The following is a 27,520-nucleotide window of genomic DNA, read 5'->3' as shown; positions in this document are numbered from 1 at the left end:
GCTACTCCAGACCTGGTATTGGTGGTAGCTGACCTCGGTTAGCAGCATGGCCTCTCCCATGGGCCTCCAGACACAGCACCGACAGCGAGCAACTGTGAATCATTTTGTAGCTTCTACCAAGTAGTCACTGGTGGGTCACAGGCAATGGCTGACTGGGGCTTGCACCAGAGCCTCTCCCAAGAAGCCCCCAAACCAATATACTTGAAGGTTGGCTTTAGACCACAACAGAGCACCATCCAATTAGCCCCACAAGCAGCACACACAAAGGGTGGTCCTAACAGGCACCAGCGCCACCTGGGCTAATCCTGCTCTGTGGGGTAAGCCCCCCATAGCAGCCCATAAGCTGTAGATGTGGCCAAACCCCACAGCCAGTCAGCCTGAGGGTCAATAACACCCACTAATGTGCCAACAGCAATCAAGGCTCAACTATAAAAGGTGGGCACACACAACTCATATAAGAAAAACTCCTGGAGCACCGGGAGCAGGTGACCAGGGAGACTGTGCCACTGGGCCCCAATGGATACCTACTACATAAAGCCACCAGGCATGACTGGGAGACATAGTAGATCTACCTAATACATAGAAACAAGCACAGAGTGGCAGCCAAAATGAGGAAACAAAGAAATATGTCCCAAATGAAAAACAGAAAAAAACTCCAATAAGAGAACTAAATGAAATGGTGGCAAGCAACTTACCAGATACAGAGTCCAAAACAATGATTGTAAGGATGCTCAAGGAACTTAGTGAGAACTTCAATAAAGAGATAGCAAGCATAGAAAGCATAGAAAAGGACATAGAAACCACCAGTCAGAAGTGAAGGATACAATAACTGAAATGAAGAATGCACTACAATAAATCACCAGCAGGCTAGATGAAGCAGAGGTTAAAATCATCAATTTGAAAGACAAGATATCAGAAAACACCCAATTGGAACAGCAAAAAGAAAAAAAGAATTAAAAAAAAATGAGGATAGTTTAAGAGACTTCTAGAACAACATCAAGCATAATAACATTTGCATCCTAGGGGTACCAGACTGAGAAGAGAGAAAGCAAGGGATTGGGAGCCTATTTGAAGAAATAATGACTGAAAACTTTCCTAACCTGGTGAAGGAAATAGACATACAGGTCTAGGCAATGCAGAGAGTCTCAAACAAGATGAACCCAAACAGGCCCACACCAAGACACATCATAACTAAAATGGCAAAGGTTAAAGACAAAGAGAGAATTCTAAAAGCAGAAAGAAACCGTTACCTGCAAGGGAGCTCCCATGAGAAGTGTCAGCCAATTTCTCAAAAGAAACTCTGCAGGCCAGAAGGGATTGACACAAAATATTTAAAGTGATTAAAAGCAAGGACCAACAACCAAGGGTACTCTTCCCAGCAAGGCTATCATTTAAAATTGAAGGACAGATAAAGAGCTTCTCAGACAAGGAAAAGCTAAAGGAGTTCATCACTACCAACACAGTATCACAAGGAATGTTTGAGGGAATTTTTTAAAACAGACAAAAAAAAAAAAGATAAAAACTATGAATAATAAAATGCAAATAACTACATATCTATCAATAATTACTTTCAATATAAATGGACTAAATTTAGGGTGGCTGAATGGACATGAAAACATAGGGTGGCTGAATGGATACGAAAATAAAACCCTTACATATGTTGCCTACAAGAGACTCATTTCAGACTGAAAGACACCACAGATTGAAAGTAAAGGGATAGAAAAAGATATTTCATGAAAATATCTTTCATGAAAAAAATATATCTTTTCATTAAAAAAAAAAAAAAAAGCTATGCTGGCAATACTTAACACCGGACAAAAATAGACTTTAAAACAAAGGCTACACCAAGAGACAAAGAAGGACCCAAAAATCCCACTTCCTGTTATTTATCTCAAGAAACCCAGAACACTATTTCGAGGAAACATGGGCACCCATATGCTCATGGCAACATTATTTACAATAGCCAAGATGTGGAGGCAGCCTTGATGTCCATTGATGGATAAATGGGTAAAGAGGAGGTGGTAAATATATGCAGTGGAATATTGCTCAGCCATGGAAGGCAATGGGTTCTTGCCATCTACAACGGCATGGATGGACCTGGAGGGTATTGTGCTCAGTGAAGTATGTCATACAGAAAAAGACAGATGTGATTTTGCTTATATGTGGAATCTAAAAGGACAAAATAAACAAACAAAATAGAAACAAACTCATAGATACAGAGAACATTTTGATGGCTGCCAGATGGGAGGGGTTTTTAGGGGGTCAGTAAAAAAGGGAAGGGATTAAGAAGTACGAATTAGTAGTTACAAAATAGCCATGGGGATGTAAAGTAAAGCATAGGGAGTATAGTCAATAATATGGTAATAACTATGTATATTGACAGGGGAGTACAAGACTAGACAGGGGGATCATTTTGCAAATTATATAAATGTCTAACCACTATGCTGTACACCTGAAATTAATAACAGGAATGTTGAGTGTTAACTGTAATTGAACAATTCAGAAGGGAGGTAAAGGTGAACGAGAATAAGAAGTCCAAATTTTCAGGTATAAAACAAGTCATGGGTGCAACATGCAGCATAGGAAATATCGTCGATAATATTGTGATAGCGTGGTATGGTGTTGGATGGTTGCTGGACATCTGTTTCTGTTTGAATTATTCTCTACACAAACCTGACAGTTTCTATTCTACCATTGGAGAAAACATTTGAATCCTTAAGTGTATTATCATAGCTAGACCTCTGTTAAAAAGTCCATTTTCAGATAGAAACTTGACAATAGAAAGCCCCCTTTAATTTTCTGCTTCACATTAAGTTTCCTATTCCAAGTGTGTGTCAAGAATTTAATTGCAGCATGAAATTAACCAGTTATAAAATACTGTACTCGGGCCCTTGCTTTCTAAAGCAGAATGCTCTAAATAATTTGCTTAATGGCCTCTAACATGAGACCTCAATTTAATAACCAAAGTGCCCTTACTTGTTGGATAAATTCCTGGTGAGAAATGTTCTGTGTGTAATCCATCAAAACATCAATGGACCAAACAGACACACACACACACACACACACACACACACACGGCAAACAACTGTAACTTTTATATGAATGCACACAGTCCCTTATACTTAGCTGTGTTAGAGCTATTCCTCATTCATGCCACAGTGGGAGAGGACATGGCCACTCCATAGACATGAATTTGACAGGCACCTGACATGTGTCTGTCTCATTTTCATGAAGTTCTCTTTCTTAAAAAAATATTGATTTCTATTGTTGAGACTGCCAAAAGTTTAGCTTCTATAAAAGCAATGTTACTATAGCGGTTAAGTGCCAATTTAGACATACAGCTTTTAGTATGGTAGAAATAGCTTCAAACTATTTTTGACTTACTTTAGAAAACTGCAAGGGTTCCTTCCTGATTACTCCTAAAAAGCATTTGCCAACTAACTTATAAATTCAGAGACTGGAGAACAAAGGATCAAAGTCTGGCATTTTAGTGACCTTACTAAAATTTCCACAACCTTTACGCTCCCTTTCACTTTTCCTCTTACTTTATATCTAATTTATTTCCGCCTAATGCTTTGGTTTTTGGAGGTTGAAAGCCTGATCGCATTTAAATTTCTGCAATAGAAATGCCACAAGTGCACTGGTACAATGCAATTATTTATATTTATCAGTCGAGACTACAGAAGTCATCCCTAAGTGATTCAGAATTCCCTCAAATTATAATTCCTTTTTTTTACTTAATTTTGCATTTATTCTATGACCCCAATAAAATAATGGTAGAACACAACTGTGGGGTTCTAAGTCTCAAAAGGCATTGTTTACAATTTTTTTAAATTCTTATTCCAACTTATAAGCCATGTCCAATGTCCTCCTATTGTTCCTAATTCAAAATAACATTTGATACATAATAACATTTTCTTAGCTCACTTTTTAAAATCTACCTCAATGAAGTTGAAAGAAGTGAGGGAAACTTCCCTTTCCTCTAAAGTTCAGACAGGAATGTAAACAAAAATTAAATAAAATGTCTTTGAGATATATCAGGTCTGATGTAAAAAGCATGACATTGTATTTCCTCAAGTATCTTAGAAACTGTGTTATCCACATGAGGAATAAAACGTCTCCAAATCTTCACCTTAGATAATTTTATTAAAAGGTCATTCATTTCCATTATTGATAATACCTTCATGACTCATGTAATAAAAAGACAGGTTTTTATTAACTAAGTTGACTGCTCATATTGTTGAACACAGTGAGTGTTTCCATCATATACTGCTCCTTCTCTGCCAGAATACATTGCAACCTCATCAGGAACTAACAAGAGATGCTAGTAGGAACATGGTGGTAGTTTTCTTGCTTCAGGTTGATCATTCAGAGCCTGTTCATTAAAACAGGTTTTTATCTGTGTAACACAGCATGCATTAAAGCACATCTTTAAAAAATAAACACCCACACATTTGTCTAGGAGAAAATCAGGCTGTGATATAAAGGGTTTCTCCATTCTGCCATGTGTTCACTGAGGCCATTTCATTTCATTCCCAGGTTATTGTTCCTCCAATAGTTCATGCACCTAATCCAGCCTGAACTGAGCTTCTCATTCAACTCTGGGGTGACAGAGGTCATTCTGTTTTCATGTTAACTAAATCACGGTCTGTCTCAAACCAATATTGCCAATTGTGCTAAATTAAAGAGAGGTTCTTAGCTGAAGGTAACTTACATAGGGGACTGTGTTGCCACCTTTAAGCTGACTTCTTTTTAGAATTCTAAGTCACTATGAAATGCTTGGGCAGATAGGGTAACTGCATTCAGATAAATCCACAAGCGCCATTCCTTCCTAATACCCAATACCATCCTCATCTTTTATTCCTCCACTTTAATGCAATCATAGAACAACACAGGCTTAGTGTTTCCACCTCATTTCAAAATGCTCTCTTACATGCACCATATCTCCTTGGAGATAATGTTCTGAGAAGTGATAGAGTATTTTCCCTTCCACTATAGATTCAAAAGCAGGAGCTTTTATTTTCAGGTCACATGTGAAACTGATGGACTTTAGAAAAATCACATTGTGTCAACTGAAACAGAAGAGTGTCACAAGAGCGTATTATATCGTGACTCTAAAAAGTATCTGTTTATAATAATGAATGCTTCTGACAGCTAACCATGGGGAAGGATATCAGGCATGGTATTCATCCTTAAATAGAATTGTTCATGGGCATAAACCAGACTAAGATGCTGTAATTAAAATATTCACGAAGTATTTAGTTACTCTGTTTCCCGTTCCCTTTTATCTTCCTTGCCTCGTACTGATTTCCCATGATGGGTATCTCTACACTACAGTAATGCTCTCAACCTGACTTCATGAGCTCTGTTTTGATCACACTTTTCTGGTTGTATTTTTAGCTGACATGTTAGACAATGGTACTTAGTTAGATTACTCCCTGCCAGTTTATTGCGTAGATGGGTTCACAGTATCTTTGTCTATTGCTTATCTCTCCAGTTACCTGCCCCTTTGTGCAGTTGGTGGTATTCACTCAGACTGACACCATTCCCTTCCCTCGCCTGTTTAGGCCAATCTAACCCTGTGACAAAAATTCATTGTGAGTCAGGGGAAATTCAGCATGGCATGGATTATTGGTATTGTGATTTGAGTGGCAGCCGACCAACACTTAGGGAACAATTTATCTACCTGAATTGGACTAGACATCACTAATGCACACGGTAGATTGATGGTGCAGCTTTAGTGGATGTATTCCTTATTAATGAGATTCAGTATGATTTGCTAAAAAGGCTTTTACTGGACAGTCCTTTTCTATCCCCTCCCCCCAGCTCTCTTTATCCCATTTAATCTGTTGAACCACGTACCACATTTTGAAAACGTGTTTCTCTCCTATTTTTATTTGAAATACCTAGGCTTTTTAAATAATTGAGCACAAACTGAACAGAGCAAACACACACACACACACACACACACACACACACACACACACACACACACACACCAGATTCGAATTGGAGTATATCACAAATGAAAGGAACTAAGAAAAGGAATTAAAACACTAAATTACCAAGAAGAAATAAAATCCAAACAAACTATATGGAAAAGAAGAATCTAAGAATAAAGTTTTGTATTTGAAAGAACTAGTTTCTAGAAATGAAGGTGTCTGCTCTAACGGGTTCTAAAACACGTGGGATTTCTTCTGAAGTAAGGTATCTTATTTATACTGACCTACTGAGAATTGGGAATTGCTGAGGTTTGAGTGCTTCAAACAGGACTCAGTAAAAATCCAGAGAAAAGTTTCAAACTACTCATCTCTTGACCCTGTGTTTCATTATCCAGAGGCCAGTAGGCAGAAAAGAAAAATTTACATTAATTACAATGAGTTTTTTCTAAAACACTTTAAAAGTAACAAAGGGGAAATTATTTCAGATTCTAATCTCATTGATCAAACATTCTCCTGCTGTATAATCTCATACCTGGCGTGGGAGGAAGATAAAAAAGGAAGTCATGCCCCTACTCCTGACAGAAGAGTCCACATGTATTCTGATCACTATAAAGATATTTCATCATTTTTTTCTTTTAATTTCTCCATCACTGTTCTTTCCTTTTTGTAAATTATAAAATGTCATCTCTGCCCCCAGGAAAATAAATAATATCTACAATAATGTGCTTGACAAGTGATTTCCAGTCTTATTTTTTCACTTATCTCCAAAACAAACACTATTAATATTTCAGTGGTATATTGTAACAGGTATGTGAGCCATTTTTAAATGGGACAATCTAACAACAAGCATCCTAGAAGGTTAAGAATCCCTCTTGGAAAATTCTTAAAGGCTCAAGTTTCTCCATGCAATTCTGGTTCCCTTTGAAAAAAGAGCTGGGTATGTCAGAGTTACAATTACCACATCAAGCCCTGTGCAGGAAAGAAGCACTCTTTCCTGTGCAAAGGGCGTTTGGAGGCTATTGTAGGCCCAGGCTCCCCCAGTATCCTCAAACCAATACAAAACTGAAAGCTCTAAGTAGTATTTACAATGCAATGTTGAAAACACCTAGCTCTCCAGAAGAGAAATCAAACCACAAAGCATTTTTCTTTAAAAAATCAGTTTAGATTGTTAGCTCTTATAGACATAGTCATTTAATCCTCATGACTCATTATTTCTTTCTCTGTTTAGTTTTAGCTTAAATATTATAGCAGTTTCACAGAAAGTATGCACTTCCATGAAAAGAGTAAGAATTTAGCAGCTCATATGCCAAGAGAGAAAACTTTCAGGGTAGGTCCCAGAAAATATCTAGACATACATTAGTGAATTGTATTTAAAAAATCACATGCTATGCCAGTTTATTTCCTTTTCTCTGGGGAAATCCAAAGCCAGTGCACACAGTGAGTTGACTTTATCTGATTTGACAAATGTTTCAAAACCTACTATGCACAAGAAATAATTTATCTGCTCTTAGAAGCCAGTTTAATAATTAAAACTAAAACTACCAATTATTGCATCCTTTTGAATCTATTCATATGCCAAAATTCTCTTAGCCCTCATGTCAATTTAACTATTTTAGCACAAATAACAAAAAATATGTGTACACCGAGAAGATGAAACAAAATGATAAAGTAAGAAAAACACACTTGGGAGTTGGGTACACTTGTCATTTGCAAATGCTCAAAGCAAACAATCCCATTTGTTTTCCCAGGTTGGGTTCTACCAAAAGTGGAGGTAGAACCTTTTAGGACATGGTACCCGATGTCAGTATTAATGTAACTACATTCTGTGATGAAAATGAAGGTAATAACAATGACGGTAAGAGCAATAATACTAATACTAATATTAATATTAATACTAATGCTAACACTAAATACTAAATACCAATACTAATACTAAATAGTAGCTGCCAATTCTAAGCAGCCACAAAGTGCTGGTTATTCTAGTAGTTGTTCGTACCACATGTGTTATGTAATTTATTTCTCTGAATGCAACAAAATGAATATTATTTCTAATTAACAAAGGAATAAACTTAACTTTAAGAATTAAGAGACCTTTGATGTGTCTCAGTAAAGCTAGGGAGTGAAAGGAACCAATCTCCTTGTTGTCCAGGCATTAGGATTTTCCCACCTACCTAGTTATACTCCCCTGGACCCACACACTCATGGTTATTCCACATTTCCATTTTAGAATTGGTTGGAATACCAACTTAGGGTTGATTGGAATACCAAAGAACAGAAAAGTGTCCAAAGATACTTTAAAAGATGTGCATCCAATTAAATAATAAGTGGATTTCCCTTCATTTATCTCAGGTCTTTACTCAAATGTGGTATCCTCACTGAGACTTTCTCTCACCAACCTATTAAAAATTGCACTCTCCCCACACTCCTAAGCCCCCCATTCCCTAGTTCAGTTTTCTTCATCACATTTTAACTTACATTACACTTCACTTGTTTGTTTATTATCTGTCTCCATCACGCCATCCACACCAAATCATAAATCCCATGAGGGCAAGTGTTATTTACTATTTTGTTCACTGCTTTATCGCAAGCACCTACAACAATGCCTGACTTGGAATAGATGTTCAATAAAGGCTTAATGAAAAACTTGATATGGAAACAAAATAGCTATGCGACACATATAGATCTCAGCCTAACAGCAAATACAGAAGTCTCTTTGGCAATGTTCATCCTCGCTGCTGAACCACTTCATTTCTTATTCAAACATCAGGATATGCTGAGTGGTACACTTAGCTCCAAATCAAAGGCTAAAATGCAATTTACTAATTAAAGTAATGGATTTTAAATGCTGGTCCTTTTTTTTATTTTTAAAACATCATCCTTGTACATCTTATTGAAAGGTCTTTAAAAAAAAAACGGTATTTTTTTTCCTTTGCTTCCTGGCACACTAGTTATATTCACATTCTAGCATGGATATGAATATTCTGTCATGCATTTCCAAATATGGATGTTATTGAGAATAACTTTTAACTACAAGCATGTGGTTTGAGCTAAGATTCATCTTGGGAGGGGCCTTGAGATTTTGCTTTTATCAATTCATGATTAAAATTCATTTCAAGGTGACCCATAAATTTATAATGAAGATGTTTTCTTCAGGCTACCTCAAGGTTGGACAGAAACCTTGGAGCTGTTTTATTAGCATGCCCAGTCTCTACTCTAGCAGCTTCATTTGTTATGTTAGACATGTTGTCTAAGCCATACTGCATTTTAAGGAGTAAAAAAAAAGAAAAAAAAAGAAAAAAAAAAGTCCCCTGACTGATAGCCTTGCTCTATAATAATTCCCTTCTCTTATCTGGGCTTCTGAACATTTTCAGAGATCATGTTTAGGTAAAGATTGAGAATGTCCTCTAATAGCCTGAACAGTACAAGAAACAGCCTTGGACTGAAAACTACGATCCAATTAACCTATAACCATTTCTAAATATTTAACACTACTTCTAAAAGAGAGATTACCTTAAATTTTCCAATGGGTTTCTTTTCGATCATTCAGGTTGCCATAGGTTTGGACGTTTGGAAGGTCCACTCTTGACTGAAATTTCCTCAGTATAAGAAGAGTTTAATTTTCATGCTGACTGGCAGTCCATATGAGGCTATGTTCTGAAAACCCCTCCCTTTGCCAACATCTGTCCATTTATTTCAACTTTAAAACAGACACTGAGCTTCTTTAAAATGAAAAGTCAACATTAGGTCCAGAATGTAATTAAAGTAGAAAGAAGCAAAAATATAAACGGCTCTTAAAAAGGTATGTGAAAAAAAGAAGGAGGATTGCCTAACCATGAGCCATTAAACAAAGGTCCCTCTCTCTATAGGTAGCCTCTACTCTGTCCTGGAAAGTGACTAAATTAAAAACCAAAAGTCGCCCCTATGACAAATATAGATGCAACGTGAATTGTAAATAGGTGAATGCTAAAGTTTATATTAATTATCTTAGGACTGTGGTGACTGTTATTGAAAATAGTAGTCCAGCAGGACAGACTCCATTTTGACTTACAAAGTGAAATGGCACAATAGCCAAAATGGACAAATGTCGTGTCTTTAGGTTAAGCAGAGAAAGTAATATTAATGAGTATAAGTAGTGTTCATAGATATATGCTGATTACTATTAAGTTTTCCCACTAGCACTGAAAAAAAAAATAGAACACTTTTAATAAATCGATTTATTTAGGACCAGCCTAGTCTATTTGACTTCCGGCTTAACAAAGGTCAGTAAGGGATGGACAGATGAGTTATTGAATTCTCTCTTCTAATCATATGATTCTATGAATAAAAATCTCCCCATGCATTTGGCATTGTAACCAAAATTACTCCAATATCTGGATATCTTGTTTAGTTTTGAAAAAAGAAAATTCAGATGAGCAATTTTAACATAAAAACAAGCAAAGCAGCTTGTGGTCCTCTGAAATGATTAATAGAAAAGTGACTGGAATTAATCACAGACACAAGAGGAAGCTGAAATTAGAGAGGGTTATTAAGGTACTGTCTGCTGCTTAATCTCACCCCCTTATCAACACATTAACCTTGTTTTCTCTGCCTGAGTACTGAGTCCTACAGCAAAATTAGGTCAGAAATTCACATCAGATCAGATCAGCTGATTCACTCTAGCAAGACTGACATACGGCTGGTTTGAGTTGAATTCTAGACAGGAGTATGACTGAGGGCTTTTGGGGTTTATTTTCTATACTCTAAGCATAGGAGCTATAGGGTATTTCTAGGCTAGGTATAGAGTATTTCTAAATATTCTCAGACTAGCTGGAGGATATTTCTAAAAGTTGATGGAGTTCTGTTTCTGAACCCTAGTTCATCCAACTGTCCTCATTTCAACTAAGCAATGATGCTTCAACATGTGTTTTGATATACAAATAGGGTATTTCATTTTTCTGTGTGTCTCCAATTAAAACAAACTCAAATCAGATTACCTATTCCTGACAAAGTAGCTATTCATGCTGCATTGAATGGATATGTCATTCCCGAAAATGCACTTCCATAAATGCTCTTTATTTCCATAAAGTCTTCTGCCACAAATCATGAGTATGATTCCAGAAGCCATAACTATCTAAAGAGGATTTATGTAACTGTTAACATGCCTCCAATAAGAGCTCTTGGTATAATTATGTCTTTGGGTAGTAATCATTTAAATTTTAACCAGTTCAAAACTTTGGTATCATAACCATTTACTTTCTAGATAGTAATGCTCTAATAAAGGAAAAGCAAATATTTCCTTTGTGTTTATTTTTACTTCTTTTTCTTTGTAGTCTAAAGAATAGATTTCAGTGATCCTTTGTTTCTCTTTGACTAACGGAAATACTGAAACCTTCAAATAGAAATAGCTTCAAAGTATACATACTAAATAAAATTGCATGTATTTTTAAAAGAACTGTAAGTAATCTAATTCTATTTCTGACTGTCACTTTTAAAGAGGAAATATAACCTAATATGGATCCCTTGAGGGCATCCACAGGGAATAGAGACGTTCCTAATCAGCCTAAGTAGTCCTTTGTGTCAGGACCACTTTGCTAAAGTCAAGAGCTGTCTTCCAGACTTGCAATGTTTAAGAGAATTTCACTAATATAGCATTTGTTTCATTAAAACAACAACAACAAAAAAAAAAAAAAAAAAAAGAAACACCGAAAAAAAAAAAAATAAACAGCCCTTTCCTATAACAGAAAACATACAAAAATATGTACTGGAAACAAATTTTCTTGTTGCTTTTTATTTAAGGGATATTTCCTGTATTGCTTTTTAAATACTGTGGCAAATAATAAAATGAGACAGCAAAGAGACTAGTTCCAGAATCCAGAAAGAAAAAGGTACCTGAAAGGAAGCCTCAAACTTAAGTGTGCTTTTGGTAGACCAGATGATCTTTTGATTGTCCATCCTCTTCAGGAAATATCTTCATTTGATGTCCTAAATGAGGTGGCACCTTTAAGTAGTGAATCTTCACAGCATGCCTGATGTTCACAGGAACTGCATTACAGGTTGTTTATGGAGAAACTCTGTTTCATTGGTCAGTTTCCTCCTTCTTAGTGGCTAGTGCCTGTACGGAGTCAATGGTGCACTATGCCCATGGTGCCTCTTTCTTAAAAGTCCCTTTTCATGCCCACAGGTGACAAACCAGAATTTTGTAACCTATCTCGACTGAGCTCCCTTGTTTGAAGCTGTAGGTTTTGTGTGCTTGTTGTCTTATAGGTGTTTTAATAAAAATTAAATCTCATTTAACAGTGCCTGCACAAAACCATTAGGATTTAAAATAGCAGAAATAATGAGCTACTGAAATAAGTTTTTATTCTCCATTAACTTTTCTCTTTTAAGTATTTCTCACCAAAAATTATTTGGAGCTGTTAAGAAAAGCAACAACAGTATCTTTGTATTTATTTAGAATTTTTCACCCAACAAGTCTTTTTGGCAAAATCCCATTTGAGAAATAAAAGTGAAGGAACAAGAAAGTTCGGAGTGACATGTGGCTCAAGTTAGTTTAAAAATAAGGAATTGGAAACTCAGAAAGCCTAAGTGACTTAGAACACTGAGAAAGTGATGAGGGTATTCTTTTTCTAAGAGCTCAGTGTTTTAAGCTTCCTAGCTTCAGCACAAAAGGCATTTCAGCACATATGTGATCCAGAAGGTCAATCATAAGAAATCCTATTTCCATTTTTTTAAGCAATCCTTGGCAGTCTACACATTTCTGAAATTGCAACTGGCATATTTCACAGAGAATTATCATCAATGCCTTTTCAAGGTCAAACATGCCCCATCTTTAGATTTTCAGCATTTACAGCCTATATATTCAATCATACTATATATTAAAGAAGGCATCCAGCAGACATGATAAAGAATTTTAATTGATTAGACTGTGTTCATTAATGTCATGTTGAATTTTCTCTACCACTTGATGAAAATTGCTTGTTAACAACATTAAAATATGTGTGGAATTTAGATGTCAGTACTCTGCTACTTTTGCCTTCCCTGAAACCCCAACATGCCTGTGTGACTAGAATCTTGTTGTGGAGTTTTCAAAAAATATTCAAAATATAATTCCTAATAGGAATGTTGAAGCAATTCTAAAAATATATACTGTTAGGATTTCTATAAAATAAAAGATTATTATATTTTTAACTGTCAGAACTCCAGGAGACTGGTCATCATATGAACAAAATAAAATTGAATTTGGACATTGCAATGGATACTGAGATGGGGTAATTTGAGATATCCACAGCCAGTCCTGTCACAAAGTCAGGCAAGGCCGTTAATCTCCTCCCCCTGTCCAATCATCATTTGTTTGGCTCCTTTCTCTTTTCCTCTCCAACCCCTCCCCCAACAATATCCAGAGACTTCCATGTCCTCATGCTGTACATGAACCCTGCTTTTGAAAATTAAAGACATTTGAGAAGTCTCAACAATTTAGCAGGCTTCACTAGCATATTTTCCCTTCCAAAGACGTCTGCACTTTAGGGTTCCAGAAAAATATTGGGGGGAAAGCATGTAAGAAACAGTGGGAAGCATGATTGATAGCAAGATACATACTACATCTTTCAATTCTTATCACATAACTATGGATACAATAATAAAATGGTTTTTGGCATATGATGAGCCAGGTTTGGGGCCATTTTATGCAGGGTTAGTCATTCATTTATTCATCATTCAGTCACCAACACATTGTGGTGTCCCTTCTCTTACCATGGCCCAGCAGTGTCTGCTCTAAAATAACGTTAGATCACATCCCTCCCCACCTACTCAAGGACGTAATGACAGTAATTTGTCTACTCTCTCCTAAGTTATTACCATTTCCCTTCCTATTATAATTATACATACTAGTATTTTAAATGAGCTGGTTTTCTTTCTTCATAAAGGAAAAAAAATAGAAAAATAAACTTTCACCATAAACCGCACTTTCCCCTTCAACTACCCTTCATATTTTTTTAATGTTTTTTAACTGCAAAGTCTTCAAAATAGTTGTCTATATTTTGTTTCAATTCCTTTCTTCCCACTCTTTGATGAACACAACCTCAGTGGGTTTTTTCCCCAACCCTCCCCAAAACTGTTTTTGTCAGTAACACCAATGTGGCAAATGGTAGTCAGTTCTCAAGCTTCATCCTATTTACTCTCACTGTAAAATCACTCTCTGTCTCCTTTAATCACTTCTGTCACTTCACTCAGGGGCATCACCCTCCTTTGTGGCTCTTTTCTTTCACCCTGGCTATTCTTACTGGATTCTTCTACTGTTCGTATCATGTAAGCCATCAGGTGCCTGAAAAAACAGTCATGATTGCTTTTGTCACCTCTATCTATTTTTAAGTCCTAGGTATTTTCAACTAGGCCCATGACTGTGAAGTCTATAGGATATGACTCTTATATTTATATCGCAGCTTTGATCTCCACCACGAGTCCCGGATCCAACTGCCTAGCCAGAGTTCTCCATTTGGATATCTAAAAGGGCTTACAAAATTGGCATGGGAAAGCTGAGCTCCTATTTCCACACTACTTAACCTAAACCTACTCCTCTTCCAGTTTTTATTATTTTGCTAAGTGTAATCACCATTCTTCTAGTTGTTCAACCAAAACAAAACACAATGGAAGAATAACATCCAAAAATCCGCAACGAAACAAACTTGAGAACCATCTTCAATTCCTTTCTCTTACTCAACTCGTAGATCTCATGAATCAGAAAATTCTGATGGAGCCTATAATTTGATCATTTTACGCCATCTTAACTGTTACCATCCTAGTCCAAACCACTATCATTTCTCACCTGAATTATTGCAAAAGCTTTCTCTCTGGATTTCTTGCGTCTGGCTAAGCCCTATACACCTAAAACACAGAAAACAGGAAACCTTGTAAAATGTTCAGTTAGGGCATGCCAAACCTCTGTTCAAAACTCTTCGATGATTTTTTTTTTCTCTTTCAGAATAAAACTTAAGAGCTTAAAAGGCTTTGCATGTCTCGGGGGGCCACTACCAGCCTGAACTTGTGTCCCCCCTAGTTTTTGCCTTGATGACTAAACAACACCTCATCCTCTTCTTGGAACACATCAAGCTTGCTGTCACCTCCTCCTACATTTTTCTCTTCCCGCAGGTAGCCATGCGGCTCACATTGCTGGCAGTACGCTTCCAGTATCTCATGTCTCTGCTCAGAAGTAGTTTGTTTCCAGAGGCCTTCCCTGGCCTCGGTGTTTAATCTCCTTTACCCTGCTTTGGTTTACAGTGTAAAACATTATTACCGCCTGTCTTATGTATTTACACACACTCATTTGTTTCCTGTGTGGCTCTTTCACCCTTCTCTCAGAATGTAGTTCCCTTATAACCAGGAACTTCGTTCTGCTCATTGCCATCTTATCAAGCTCTCGAACACTTAGCAACATTTTAATAAATATTTCTCCAATCAATGAATACATTTAACAGCAAGTGTTTATTGAGCAATTTGTAGGCTCTAGATTCTATTCAATAACGGTATACAGAAATAGAGTACTTCCTCTCATAAAACGTGTGTTATAGTTTGGGCATCAGCAACCATGTCACATATTGTGTGCCTTGTTGGCTAATTGCCTCTAGTCACCTTGAACTCAGGTGAGAGGTGCCCTAACTATCTCACTTGGCTCAGTGTCCTTTCTTGCTTCCAGGATTAAAGTCTCTCTGCCTTACCCTTTACTTCAGGTGTGGGGTCAGAATTCAACTTGAACATAAGCCCACTTTACTAGGACCTGGGAGTCTGTTTATCTCTCGTTGGTATCCCCATGCCTGAGAAGTTGGTTTATTCTTCAACTATGCACATACCTAGGGATAGTATGGGTATAGATGATAATAAATTCTGAATGGTTCTATCATCTAAAATCCCACTATTCCTAGGTCACTGACATAAAGTACAAACCTTTATTACCCTCCTGTGGATAACACCAACTACTCTGGCAACAATAGCCCTGTAAGCAGCATAGTTATGGAACCTAAGAGTAACCTGGCTTCAGGCATGCATTTTCCAGTACATTATACCATGGAAACCATGCAGAGTAAATGAATACCTATCTTATCAAATGTAGGACCCTAGAAGACTCTTGCTTCTTCCTGCTATCAATGGGTTCCCCATTTTTCTCTTAATCTAATTGTATATATATATATATATGTGTGTGTGTGTGTGTGTATATATATATATATATACATATATATATATATATATACATATACATATATGTATATATACTCATTTGATGCAAGAAAGAACCCTCATGCTCAGAAGAACTATTTCAAATAAACCATTGATGTAGATTACACACACGAACACACACACACACACACACACACACAGGGTAGGTGACTTACTCCTCTCCTTTGCTCTATGCACAAACAGGGCAGACTAAATTTTCAACTTCTGCTGAGGTGTGAGTGGAAACAAATGTCTCCAGATCATTTGGGACTTCTTCAATAAATGTGTGAACTGAACTATCCTTCCTTTTATGCTTTCTAACATAATTCTAAAACACACTGCTTCACTGGTCTAGCAGGTACCAAATCAAAGTTCACACAACTGAATTTTCGGGACCTCACTTAACAGGGCTTTGCTGTTCTCACTACCTAAATTCTTGCTTCCGTCCCTTGGTCTTTAGACTTCATTGGAATTGTTGCTTATGTCCCATTGAACACTTGACAGTAAACCACCTAAAATGGGCCATTTTTGCTGTCACAATATCTATGAATCTTTAGGTAGAAAGAAACCTGCTGAAGGTTGTTGATGAAACACGGAAGATAATAGTACAGTGAGAAGCACACTGTGGGTGCTTGGTAAAACCTAATGAAATCATTCAGCAAATAATTCTGTTTATATGCTGATAGAAAAGAATTAATCGCTGAGGTTTAATGCACGAGTGGGAAATTTTAGATTTTAGGAAATTTTAGATTTCTGAAATTATTTCAGAAATTATGTATCCTGTCCTTTTTGGTTTTGAATTTTAAAAACTTAGACCATAAAAGTAAAATAAACTGCTTACATACACATACAAGCCCATCAGAAACTTCACAGAAAAGAAAAAAAAAACTGTCCTAAGAGAGGACATTTACTGTTTCCTAGAAAGGAATCTGATACCAACTAAAGTTAGGTAGAATTAAAAATAACATAGTTCCCAACAACAAATTAATTGAAGTATACATATACTATGAATAGTGACTCTGTTTATCCAGTATGCAATTTTACAAACATTTTTATACCACCTAAAGAATAGATTTCCACTGTAATAGTCCAGAGGGAAAAAAATAATCCTCCACAAAATTTATTTCTATTTTTCTTCTAAATCTCCCCCCCCCTTCAGGCTGGCCTTCTCATATAACATTATGTGTCATTAAATAAGTGAAGTAGTGCATACTTACCTAACTTCTTTATAAGAATGAAAACTTCATCTTAAAGTAATAATTTATTTTCCTTAATATCACAATGTTCACAGAGTAAGCAAAAGTGTTCATGCCAGATTTGATGAAAAAGTCACCAACTAATTATAAAAAATAGCTTATCTATTACTATTCAATTATCCAGCTAATAGATATTGATTAATTCCCTAACTTCTGCCTCTTTGTACTTAGTAAACAGACTCCGTTAAAGAAACAACGGGACTCCATTAAACACATGTATCTACCCGTACCCCTTAAAATACCACCCCACACACACACACACACACTGAAATCACTGCAACATTCTTTTGAAAAATCAAAAGATCTGTATCCTTCTTTTGGTCTCAATGCCCCAGGAAACTGCAATCTAGGGCTCACCTACTTGTAGCTGTAGATGTTGCAGCATAAGTCATTTGCTGTAGTTTTAAAGTATAAAAGTTTTTTTTTTTCCTTTGAATAAACCTGGGATAGCTATACAAGAGCTGTAATAGCCACAAAACACACAGAGAGAACATTCTGAGAGCTCTACATGCCTTCATATACTTATATAATTCTAATTATCGACGAGTCTTTTTAATAATTGAGGGAGAAGATGAACTGTATCATAAGGTAAGAACTATAAACAAAGACCATTAAGGTGGGGATTTTCATCAAACATTGGCTCTTAAAGTGTTTATGTACTCTCTTGGGCTTTTATCAAGAGACTGTTCAGTATGAACTTTTTTTTATAGGAAACTGAATTATTTCCCCACCCCTCTGACCTCTACCTGCACAACACACAAGTAAATAACTTCTGTGACTAAGGTTACGATCCTGTCAGTAAGATGCATTGTGTTTTTGTTATAGTTGAGGTGCCATTTTCAATTGGTCTCATTGAGTCAAACTTTGACAGTCCCCTTCTTGACCTGGTGACAACATCCCATCCTTTATAAAACTCACCGATTTCCTCGTGTGCACAAAACTCAGAATACTTTTGTTTATATTTACCGTTTTATTGCTTCTTCTTGTCTTCGGCGTTTTTCATTCTTCTCCTTCAAGTAGGCCAGGTTTGTTTCATTTCTCAAGCGATCGTTCTCTCGAGCAATGTCTGATGCATTCTGAATAACCAAACCATCGTAAGCCTTCATCCCCATATCTTCAATATACTGAAGAAATGTGTCCAAAGGGTCTTCCTCTGGATTAGAACTCATCATCTTGGAGGATATCATGTAAAAAGGAACACTTCCTGTAGGATGAGAATGCATTTTTATCTTTGTCAAGGGAGGAGATAAAAGCAAGGTGTTGTTTATTCTTCCTATTATCTTGTCAGCCCCAAACTCCAAGGATTTTGGTAGACTCTATTTGGAGACAACGTCTCATTAGAAATTATAAGCCATCAGAGTATTTGAAGTAAATATTAAATGAATGTGGCCTGGGTAGCAAACACTCCCTCAGAGAATCAAAATTAGCAGGACAGAGGCCAAGGCTTTTGCATTGAAAGGTAATAAGAAGGTGTACAAATACAGTGTAAGGTAATATGAAGGTGTACAAATACAGTGTAGCGTAGAAAGGTAAAAGTTTGGTTCATGTAATTAGAGTTATGATTCTGTTCCTCAACAACATGTTCTTATACCACGAAGATATATCAGATCCAAGCTTCATTTGTTTCTGATCACCATTAGGACTTTTCTGTTCAATTTCAAATAAAATAATTACTTGGAACAAATTTTCTCATTGTGTGTTTTTTCCTTACAATTTTAAATTAAGTTTTAGGAATCTGAACTATTCATGCAGGATATAACCGCCATCAAGGAAGGAAAGGAAATAGACATTTCTAATGTAATTTGTCTTGGCAGTAATCCATTTTTGATCTTCCATTATTTTTCAGAATGGTGCTCTTTTCAGAATAGTGCCTTGATCCTAACTCAAATATCATAGATCACCAGGACTGTGGTAATCCTGAACAATCTGGTAATCCAGGCAGTGACAACTGTGATCATCATTGCTACATGAAGGTTTAAGAACCTCGGGCACAAAAAGGATTACTGAAAACCAAAATCAAATCAAAACAACAACATAGGACTTTCAACTAATATATATTACACTTACCTATAAAAGGATGGAAATAATCTCTCCTACCTCCTGCTGTTGTGAAGATTAAGAGAGGTGATGATTGTAAAGAATTTAGCATGAAGTTCAATAATAGTAAGCGCATAGTAATGATAGCTAGTATCATTTTAATAAAAGTGTAGGAGGAAGACTGGCAGCAATAGTAATGGAAAATATATATGTGTATAGATGAATGGGGGATAGAAAACCAGCAGGCTATGAAAATCAGCATGTCTTGAAGTAGAGGTATCCAATGAATCATAGGAATCAATAAAGCCAGGGGATAAAGAAATCGTGCTTTAATCAATCAAAACTAGAACTGAAGTTTAATTAATTACACACAAGATAGATATGTTACCCTCCTAGCTTAATAAGGCTTACTGTCCTCAATTACATATTCACTGTAATAGTCTAGGAAAGTGGTATAATTGAGGCAGGTTGGAAAACCTAAAGCAAAATTGATTAACAAGGGGAAATATGTGGCCATTTAAAAATTATAAATTACCTTTACATCTTTTTACTATCTTCAGAAGTCTCCAAAGGATATTTTAAAAATATTAGTCCAACTATTTGTTGAAGTCACAGACTTTCATTTGCGCCATTACAAATCATTTTATTCTGATTTTTTTACAAGTATAATCATGTTCCATAACCTGTGTTGTAGCTATGGAAACTTCACTTCTTATCACAGTTTATTAGCATTTTAACTGCCAGTCAATCCATACATTATTTGAAATTGACTCTGAATTTAAGTATATATTTATTCCCCATTCTATATGAAATTTTTGAAACTAGAGGATATGAACAGTTATTTGTTGACTCATGATTTTTTTTTTTTTATGTTAAGTCGTATTATGTTTGGTTTGGTTTAAATCTATAATAGGTTGACAAATGAAATGGTCTTTTAATTCCAACTATCTACATAATCAATTGTATTTTAATATCAGTCCATCAGATTAGATGCTTACGTGGTGGACACACAGAGGAATAGAAAATTACTGTTACAAATAATTGCAATTTTGGAGAAAGACATATAAGAACATGATTCCCAGAGAACTAAAGCATTGCCATTATTGAAAATTCCCTTCTGCCAAGGACTTCAGCACTAGGTGTGCCTGGATAAAAAAAGATCTGCATAACTTTACAGCAATTAATTCTACCATATTTAAGCAAGCCAAGTCAGTATTACAAGGATTCTAGAAGTAATGCCTCAGGGTGGAAGACGATCACTCTCCCTGTGCCTTAGAGCAAAACTGTGTATTTCCCATGTGTGAGGCATTACCCACAGGTTTTTATTTCTTCCTTTAAGTTTCCCTCCCATCCAAAGGACACCAGTAATTATTTATACAATTTATGCATTCCAAACAATTAACAAGGTTAACAATTAACAATTAACAAGATAATTGTGTACCTCTGAAAATGTACTATTACTGAATGGTCTTTCAAATTATTCTGAGAAAATATTAAATAATCATATCATAAATATTTGTACTATGGAAAATTTGTATTATAAGATTTTTTGAAACTAAGATGAAAATTGGGATGAAAATCAATAATAAAATCTAGTAAAACTTTTGAGCATGCTTATGTCATCTAGTTCTAGAGAAATGTTTGCTTCTACAATCATTTATTTTATTCGAGTATTTCTTGAGCATTTGTTATGAACCAGGCACTGAGAAAGGCAAAATTGTGTTTGTCTAGCCCATCACACTGCAGTATAAATGCACAATGAATAAACAATTGCAATACAGTACAACAAGGGCATTGATTCAGGTGGCAGTGGTGACATTCACTGGTTTGTCATGGTTTATGATCACCATTTTTAAAAATTAACAAAAAAAACTTTTGAAAAATTGTATCTAGTCTTCAAAAATAAAAATGGACTTTTTAATGTAAGGGAGGGATGAGCAGTGAGGCAGTCTTGAAAGGCATAGCTGAAAAGTTGAGCAGTATGGCCTAAAACCCCCAGCTAAATCACCCATAGATCTCTGACTATGTGCAAATTATTTAACCTCTTTAAGGTTGAGTTTCCATGTTTATAAAATGGTGGTTGGAATAGTATTTCCATCCTTAGGTTGTTGTGATGATTTAGTTAGAAAATGCATATAAGTGTTCAATAAATGAGACTACGGCTATTAGTCATAACATTACACAGGTCTTTTATCCATTTTGCCCCATTTTATTTTCCTGGTTCGTCCACATCTAGATATTAAAGGTTTTGGACTTATCAATCACCAGGCTCATCCCATTTCTGGAACATTCAGACTCCACCCGTACAAGACAAAAATTGTTTCTTAGGCAACTGAACAGTAAAGAAAAGTGAACTATATGTTAAATGTCTACCTACCTTATTACAACTGCTACCACTCGATGCAGTGAGAACCCACAAACAAGTGTATCATAAATCTGTTTATCTTTCGGAAATTTATATTTATGGCTAAGGTAGATATTGAATCAGGTCTTTTTTCACCACTAAAAACTTGGCTGTTTTTTGACTGTGAGATAGTAAATCAAGTTATTTTCTGGCCCTTGGATGAAAATCCTATATACAAGCATTCTACGAAGGCTTGTCTTGAACATCTAATTCCTAAAGTTGCAAATGGGACATTTCCTTCAGGTAGCATCTTTAGATATCTCACAATCAGTCTAACTTACAAGACCACAAATTATTGCATGGGATATTTATGACAACAGAGTGGGTGAGATTGAAGGGAAAACCTTGCATTTCTACATTCAGTGCTTCTACTTGAACTGGTATGTGTCTGCAGCCATTTTTGCTCACAACAAATTAGACATTTTAGCTCCCTCTGCCTCCACGAGCATTGGTTGAAAGCTGGCATCTGTGATCTTCATCCACAGGCAAATATGTTTTATTTGGAAAGCACAGTATTGATTCAAATTGTGTAAGACTTACGTGAGTGTGTTCTTTTTCTTGGAAGTTGTGGCCAATATGTAAAATTTACGTCAGGGACTCCCCTGAGGAAAAACCTAAAATGACTGAGATCAGAATTCCCATACAGATCACAGGTAAACATGTCTTCACTTTACTCCTTTTTTTCCACCACTGGATTCTTCATTTGTAAAAGATTCCTTTTGTTTAATTTCTGGATTACTATATTTAAAATCATTGTTATGCTTATAAAAGCTACATATTTTGGCTTAAATACAACTGGGTGTTTAATTTCTCAGCTTTATTTTCTTTTATTCTTTCACTTTTTAAATTCAGTTCCTGTTAACCACGCCCTTCCTAAAGATAACTTTGAATAATATTGTGACACTTCCCAAAATTTGAAATTTCACTGTACTCAACTAAGATGCACCAATTTACACTGGTGAAAATCAGGTTATATTTAAAGCACTAAGCACTTAACTTATTACTGAATTAACCATTTCTTTATGTTCTTTTGTGTAAAACCATCACTATACCTTCCGATGCTGAACCTGGAGCTGAAAGTAGCATTATATTTCTTTAAAATGTTTCCACTGAAATAAAATTATCTAGTATATATACATGTGGAACATAAAATATACATAAGAATATCAAAATGGAACCCATAGAAATATTTTAAAAATCACTTTTCCTTTCTCTTTCTGTAGCCAGTACTTGCATCCAAGGAACTCAAGGAGCTGAGACACTACATGACTTTGTGTGTTAAAGACAAAAAAAGGGGGGGGAAGCTCATATTTTTGAGAAATAAGTGTATGCAAGAACTTAAAGATCATATATTTACATGGGTTGTTCCTTTTGTAAATTAAGGTACCAATTTTGTGTGGTCTCAATTTACCAAAGCATCTTTAATGTGGCACTAACTGATGTCAAGATTGGGTTCCCCATAGAACAGAGAATCCATATTAAATGCAGGCTGTTGTTGAAAACAAGATGTAGGAAAATGGTCAGATAAATATTAAGCAAGAATATTCTCATACATGTTAAAGTATTTCTTTCTCCTCTTCTTAAAATTCAGGACAAATTCTTCCTTTAGTGTAATTTCATGCATTGTGACATTAACCACTCTGGCTCTGTTAAGGACAGGCTCAGATAGCTGTGTACACACATTTCTCAGGCATGGATCATTTACCACCCTTTACCAAAAGCAGGGTTCCAGTACACCAGTGTCATCTGTGAGTTAATTAGTCCATGAGCCTCCATGGGTGCTGGTTCTTTTTTTTTTTTCTTTTTAAAGTATTTACTCAGAATTTCTGAAATGGAACTGTTCTCCATCTAAAACTTTAGTTTTCTAAGGCAAGTTGTAAAATCTCCACTCATCCAGTTATTTTGCACATCAACTGAGTGGTAGAGGAAGAAAAACCACTTGCTTGGGAGAGACCTACTCCCCATTTCTTGAAGCTCTATGAGAAGCTTCTTAAATTTTAGGTCATGGCCAACCCTAGAAGCTAACAAATAATAAAGTTTATTCTGTGTTATTATTATAATGTTATTTTTGTTATCTGGGAAAAACAAAATACATAGTGGGAATAAATCTCCAGGTGGAAAACCTAGACAGTTTGCCATCATTTCATTTATGTTTTTCAGTTTATTTGCATGTGGGAAAGTTTTCTAGTCTCCACCACTTACTTATTTCTGAGGTTTTGAAACCACACCTGTCTTAATGCTGTGAGGAAGTTATTACAGTTTGAGTTATTAAAATTTAATTTTCCCTCCCATTCCAATCCCTGCATCTCCTTTGAGAGAGAGGATTCCATTTTGCCCAGTAGTATTGATTCATCCAAATAAAAGTTTCCCAATGCAATTTTGACTATTATTTTGTTCAATAGAAGAAAATAAAGGTCTTTTACATTTTTTTGCATGTACTCAGACCAATTTGAAAACACATTGTGAAAATATAAGGACTTAAATAATCAGGATTCACATACATATGTAAATATGCATGCAAATTAATTCCTACTTTGTGACTTCACATAGGACAAAATCAACAGACTAGATTGCCTGGTTATAATCCACAACCCATGTAAACCATGTCAAAATTGTTTTTCTGATAAAATCTTATATACAGTTTGTCAAAATTCAGTCCTGCAATTTCACTTTGATTATCCTTGAAATCCCACCCTCAAGCCCCCAAACTGTCATGCTCAGTTTCTCATCCTCACTGTCATTAAAATGCAGCTGTTCTGACCAAAATGGGAAATGTTAGAGTTAAAACCAAAAAAGCTTGTTGAAGTGACTACAAAGACACTGATTGCTTTTTTTCCTCAGAAAGCAGATTACTTTGGAGTGAGTTTATTTCCACTATCTCCCTTCCCAAAATGGGTAAAATGGGCATAAATCATGTTAATGTAGCAGCATCATAAATTAGAATTTCCGCCCCAACTTCCAGGTTGTCATGGAGCTATTTACCCATGGTACAAAAAGATTGCACATTTCCACTAATATTAGGGATTCACACAAAATGTCAATGGCTGAGGTACTTTTTTGAGCTTTTGGCCACATGTTTCCAGAAGCTCATAAGGCATCATTTGCAAAGTAGATATAGTCAGTATAATAAATTGCTGACTGCAGCTACAATGCAAATCATCTAATTGGGAGTCTATGACTTACTTGTTGTCTTTTTTTTCCCCAAAAACAATAGCCAATCTTTCAGTGTTTAGGATTTTTACACTTGTCCCTCTAAAGTTTATAGATGCTTCAAGTCCTTGGACTTCTCTACAGTACCTTGTAAAGTTGTAAATTTTTTTTGCTCAAGTCTGTTATCATTAATTTTCTAAATTGTCAATTTCCTTCACAGAGTCCACTTCTTTGCTGAATTGTCAAACATATGTTGCACTTCCCACAAAAAAAAATAAAATAATTTTTGGCACGTGTGGCTTACATTTTCTCATATTAATTTGTTTACCACTTGACAATATAGAAAATAAGTTGGAACATTGTTTAAACTATGAAGAATTAGGAAAGACATTCATTTTCACTTGTTCTCTACAATTATTCCACACTACTGGCTTATAAATTCTTGCACTATAAAATGACCAAAAGTACATCATGTAAAGTCTTCAATTGGATTCCTTTATTTCGGGAATATATTTAGATAAAAAATCCAGTATCTACGCAACTTTAGCATTTTCTAATGAAAATGAATAATATTATTTCATGTAAAATTTCTTCTGGGTTTGAAATGCTTACATTTCATGTATTTAAAATAGTGTTGGTAGTTGGAAAAATTAGAACAGAGACACTCCAACAAATTAAGTGTGTGTCCCAAGCAAAACAAGTCAACCTAAAGTTCAATAGAAAATATTTATTATGATGACACTAATGAAATAATCCTGATATTGTGTGATATTAAACATATATGTTTCTGAAAAGAGTTTATGTTTAACTAGTTAAGAAGAAGCAGTTTCAGCTTTGGTGTCTGTCTAATAGTTTGTATTTTATTGGGGGATACTGTGTCTTTTCTTGGGGGGGGCATAAAATTTAGCTAACACAAAAGTGCTAAGAGACTGTTGTAAAATATTTATGATGTGGAATAGCAGATAAATAGCTAGCATACACAATATGAATGCCAATTAATACCCCGGAAAATATTTTGAATGCTTTTAATAATTCATCACGGCTTATTTTACCAATGAAAATCTAGATTAACCATTTCTGTGGTAATGTAACTAAGTGGGTAAGAGCATACAAAATAGCCTGAAGCTCATTAATACCCTGGATGCCTTCGCTGTGGCTTTATTTCTGCTCCACCTAATAAGACATGCAAACTTCAGCATTAAGTATCCCCAGCTAAAACCCATTCCATTTCACAACCAGATAGCTTGATCTATTTAGTGCTGGATTTAATTAGCATGCTTAGAGAATGTGAAAAATGAGATACATACCAAAATTTAAGTCCCCAGGGAGAGGTAAGTGCAATAATCAGGAGGTGACTTGTGTCTGTCAGAGCCCTCTCTCGCGGTTGATCTCAGGGCAGTTCTGTAGGAGTAATCCAGCACCATAACAAATAGACTTGTAGTTCAGCTCAGTTTTTCTTCAATTAAAGTGCATTGTATCTGGATGGGAAAAGTGTCCACTCCCAGATTCTTCATCACTAGAGATCAGAGCATTCTTGATGTTCTTCCTATCAGATAAAATGGCCTTTAAAGTTTTCTAGGAAGATACGGTGACGGAAGACAGGTGCTTGCTTCCTTAAATCGACATTCAGAGAAAAGAGGGCATAGCTAATGGGTGGGGAGGAACACAGAGCCCCTCTCCTTCCAGGTCCAGCAGGGAAGGAATTGAATGCTTTTACCCACTTTGCTACCCAGATGATTACAAGACTCGAAACAATCACCCAGGCTGGCTAAGGTGCCTCATTTGATTATAGTCTGTAAAGACAAAAATAAATGAAAACAAAAAATCAGCAACATCCTCTCTAAATGTCTCCTTTCAGCCAAAAGGATGCTCTTTCTCATTGCCACTTACATACAGAAGGTTTGGAGCAGCCTAGCTTGTGGCATGGTCCCTCCCCCGTGACAACCAGCTTTCTCTCTCTCATTCTCTCTCTCCCCTCCCTCCCTCCCTGCCCCTGACTCCCTCCCTTCCTGCTTCTCTTTCTCTCTCCTCTCCAGCTGCCTTAGTCTGTTGATGCTGCTGCTGATTAATCAGGGATTCTGAAACAAAGAACCTACCTTCTGAAATAAGCAGTAATCTCTCTCCTCTCTTTCTGCGATCCGCCTGCATTGAACGGCAAAGCTGCCGGCATTCTAGCACCTTGGATAGTTCCTGCTCACTAGGCCCGTTGGAAAAAGGAGGGGAAGAAGCAACTGAAGAAATGAGAAGAAACCCGAAAGCAGCATCGTTCTACTTCGGATTTCGGCTCCCTGGGGCCTCCCCTTCTCGTTAAAGGCCTCCCATCTAGGCAATAGAACCTCTCTCTTTTATCTATCTGAGCTGAAGTCTGATTAGTAAATAATAAAATGAAAAGAGGATAAAGAAACCCCTTCATTTATATCCACTAAAACACTCATTCAGTCTATATGGAGAAGAAAAATATAAATCCATCAGGAAAAAAAAAATGTTTTCACTACAGAGGATGTTTAAGTTATAAGCTTTTCACCCCTGGCATGGCTAATGAAAAT

At 36.0% G+C, this 27,520-nt stretch overlaps 1 protein-coding gene across 2 annotated transcripts in view; it reads right to left on the bottom strand.

Annotated features, from left to right (window-relative positions):
- NYAP2 (neuronal tyrosine-phosphorylated phosphoinositide-3-kinase adaptor 2) overlaps positions 1 to 27,190 on the bottom strand; it is a 250,148-nt gene extending 222,958 nt beyond the window's left edge. The window contains exons 1-3 of one of the 2 annotated variants that reach the window (XM_081052852.1): positions 27,071 to 27,190; positions 26,282 to 26,767; positions 18,350 to 18,587 (exon numbers count right to left, since the gene is read on the bottom strand). In XM_081052852.1, the coding sequence (XP_080908978.1) occupies positions 18,350 to 18,570 (221 nt within the window). In that variant the 5' untranslated portion in view covers positions 18,571 to 18,587; positions 26,282 to 26,767; positions 27,071 to 27,190. Of the gene's footprint in view, positions 1 to 18,349; positions 18,588 to 26,281; positions 26,849 to 27,070 lie in introns of those variants that run through there. The other variant, XM_081052851.1, reaches the window with a different exon arrangement.
- Between the last annotated feature and the right edge of the window lie 330 nt (positions 27,191 to 27,520).

This window comes from Rhinolophus hipposideros (assembly GCF_964194185.1).
Source record: "Rhinolophus hipposideros genome assembly, chromosome: 6".
Lineage (NCBI taxonomy): Eukaryota > Metazoa > Chordata > Mammalia > Chiroptera > Rhinolophidae > Rhinolophus > Rhinolophus hipposideros.
Note: the sequence above shows the minus strand (reverse complement) of the source record. Positions and strands in the feature narration are given on the sequence as shown.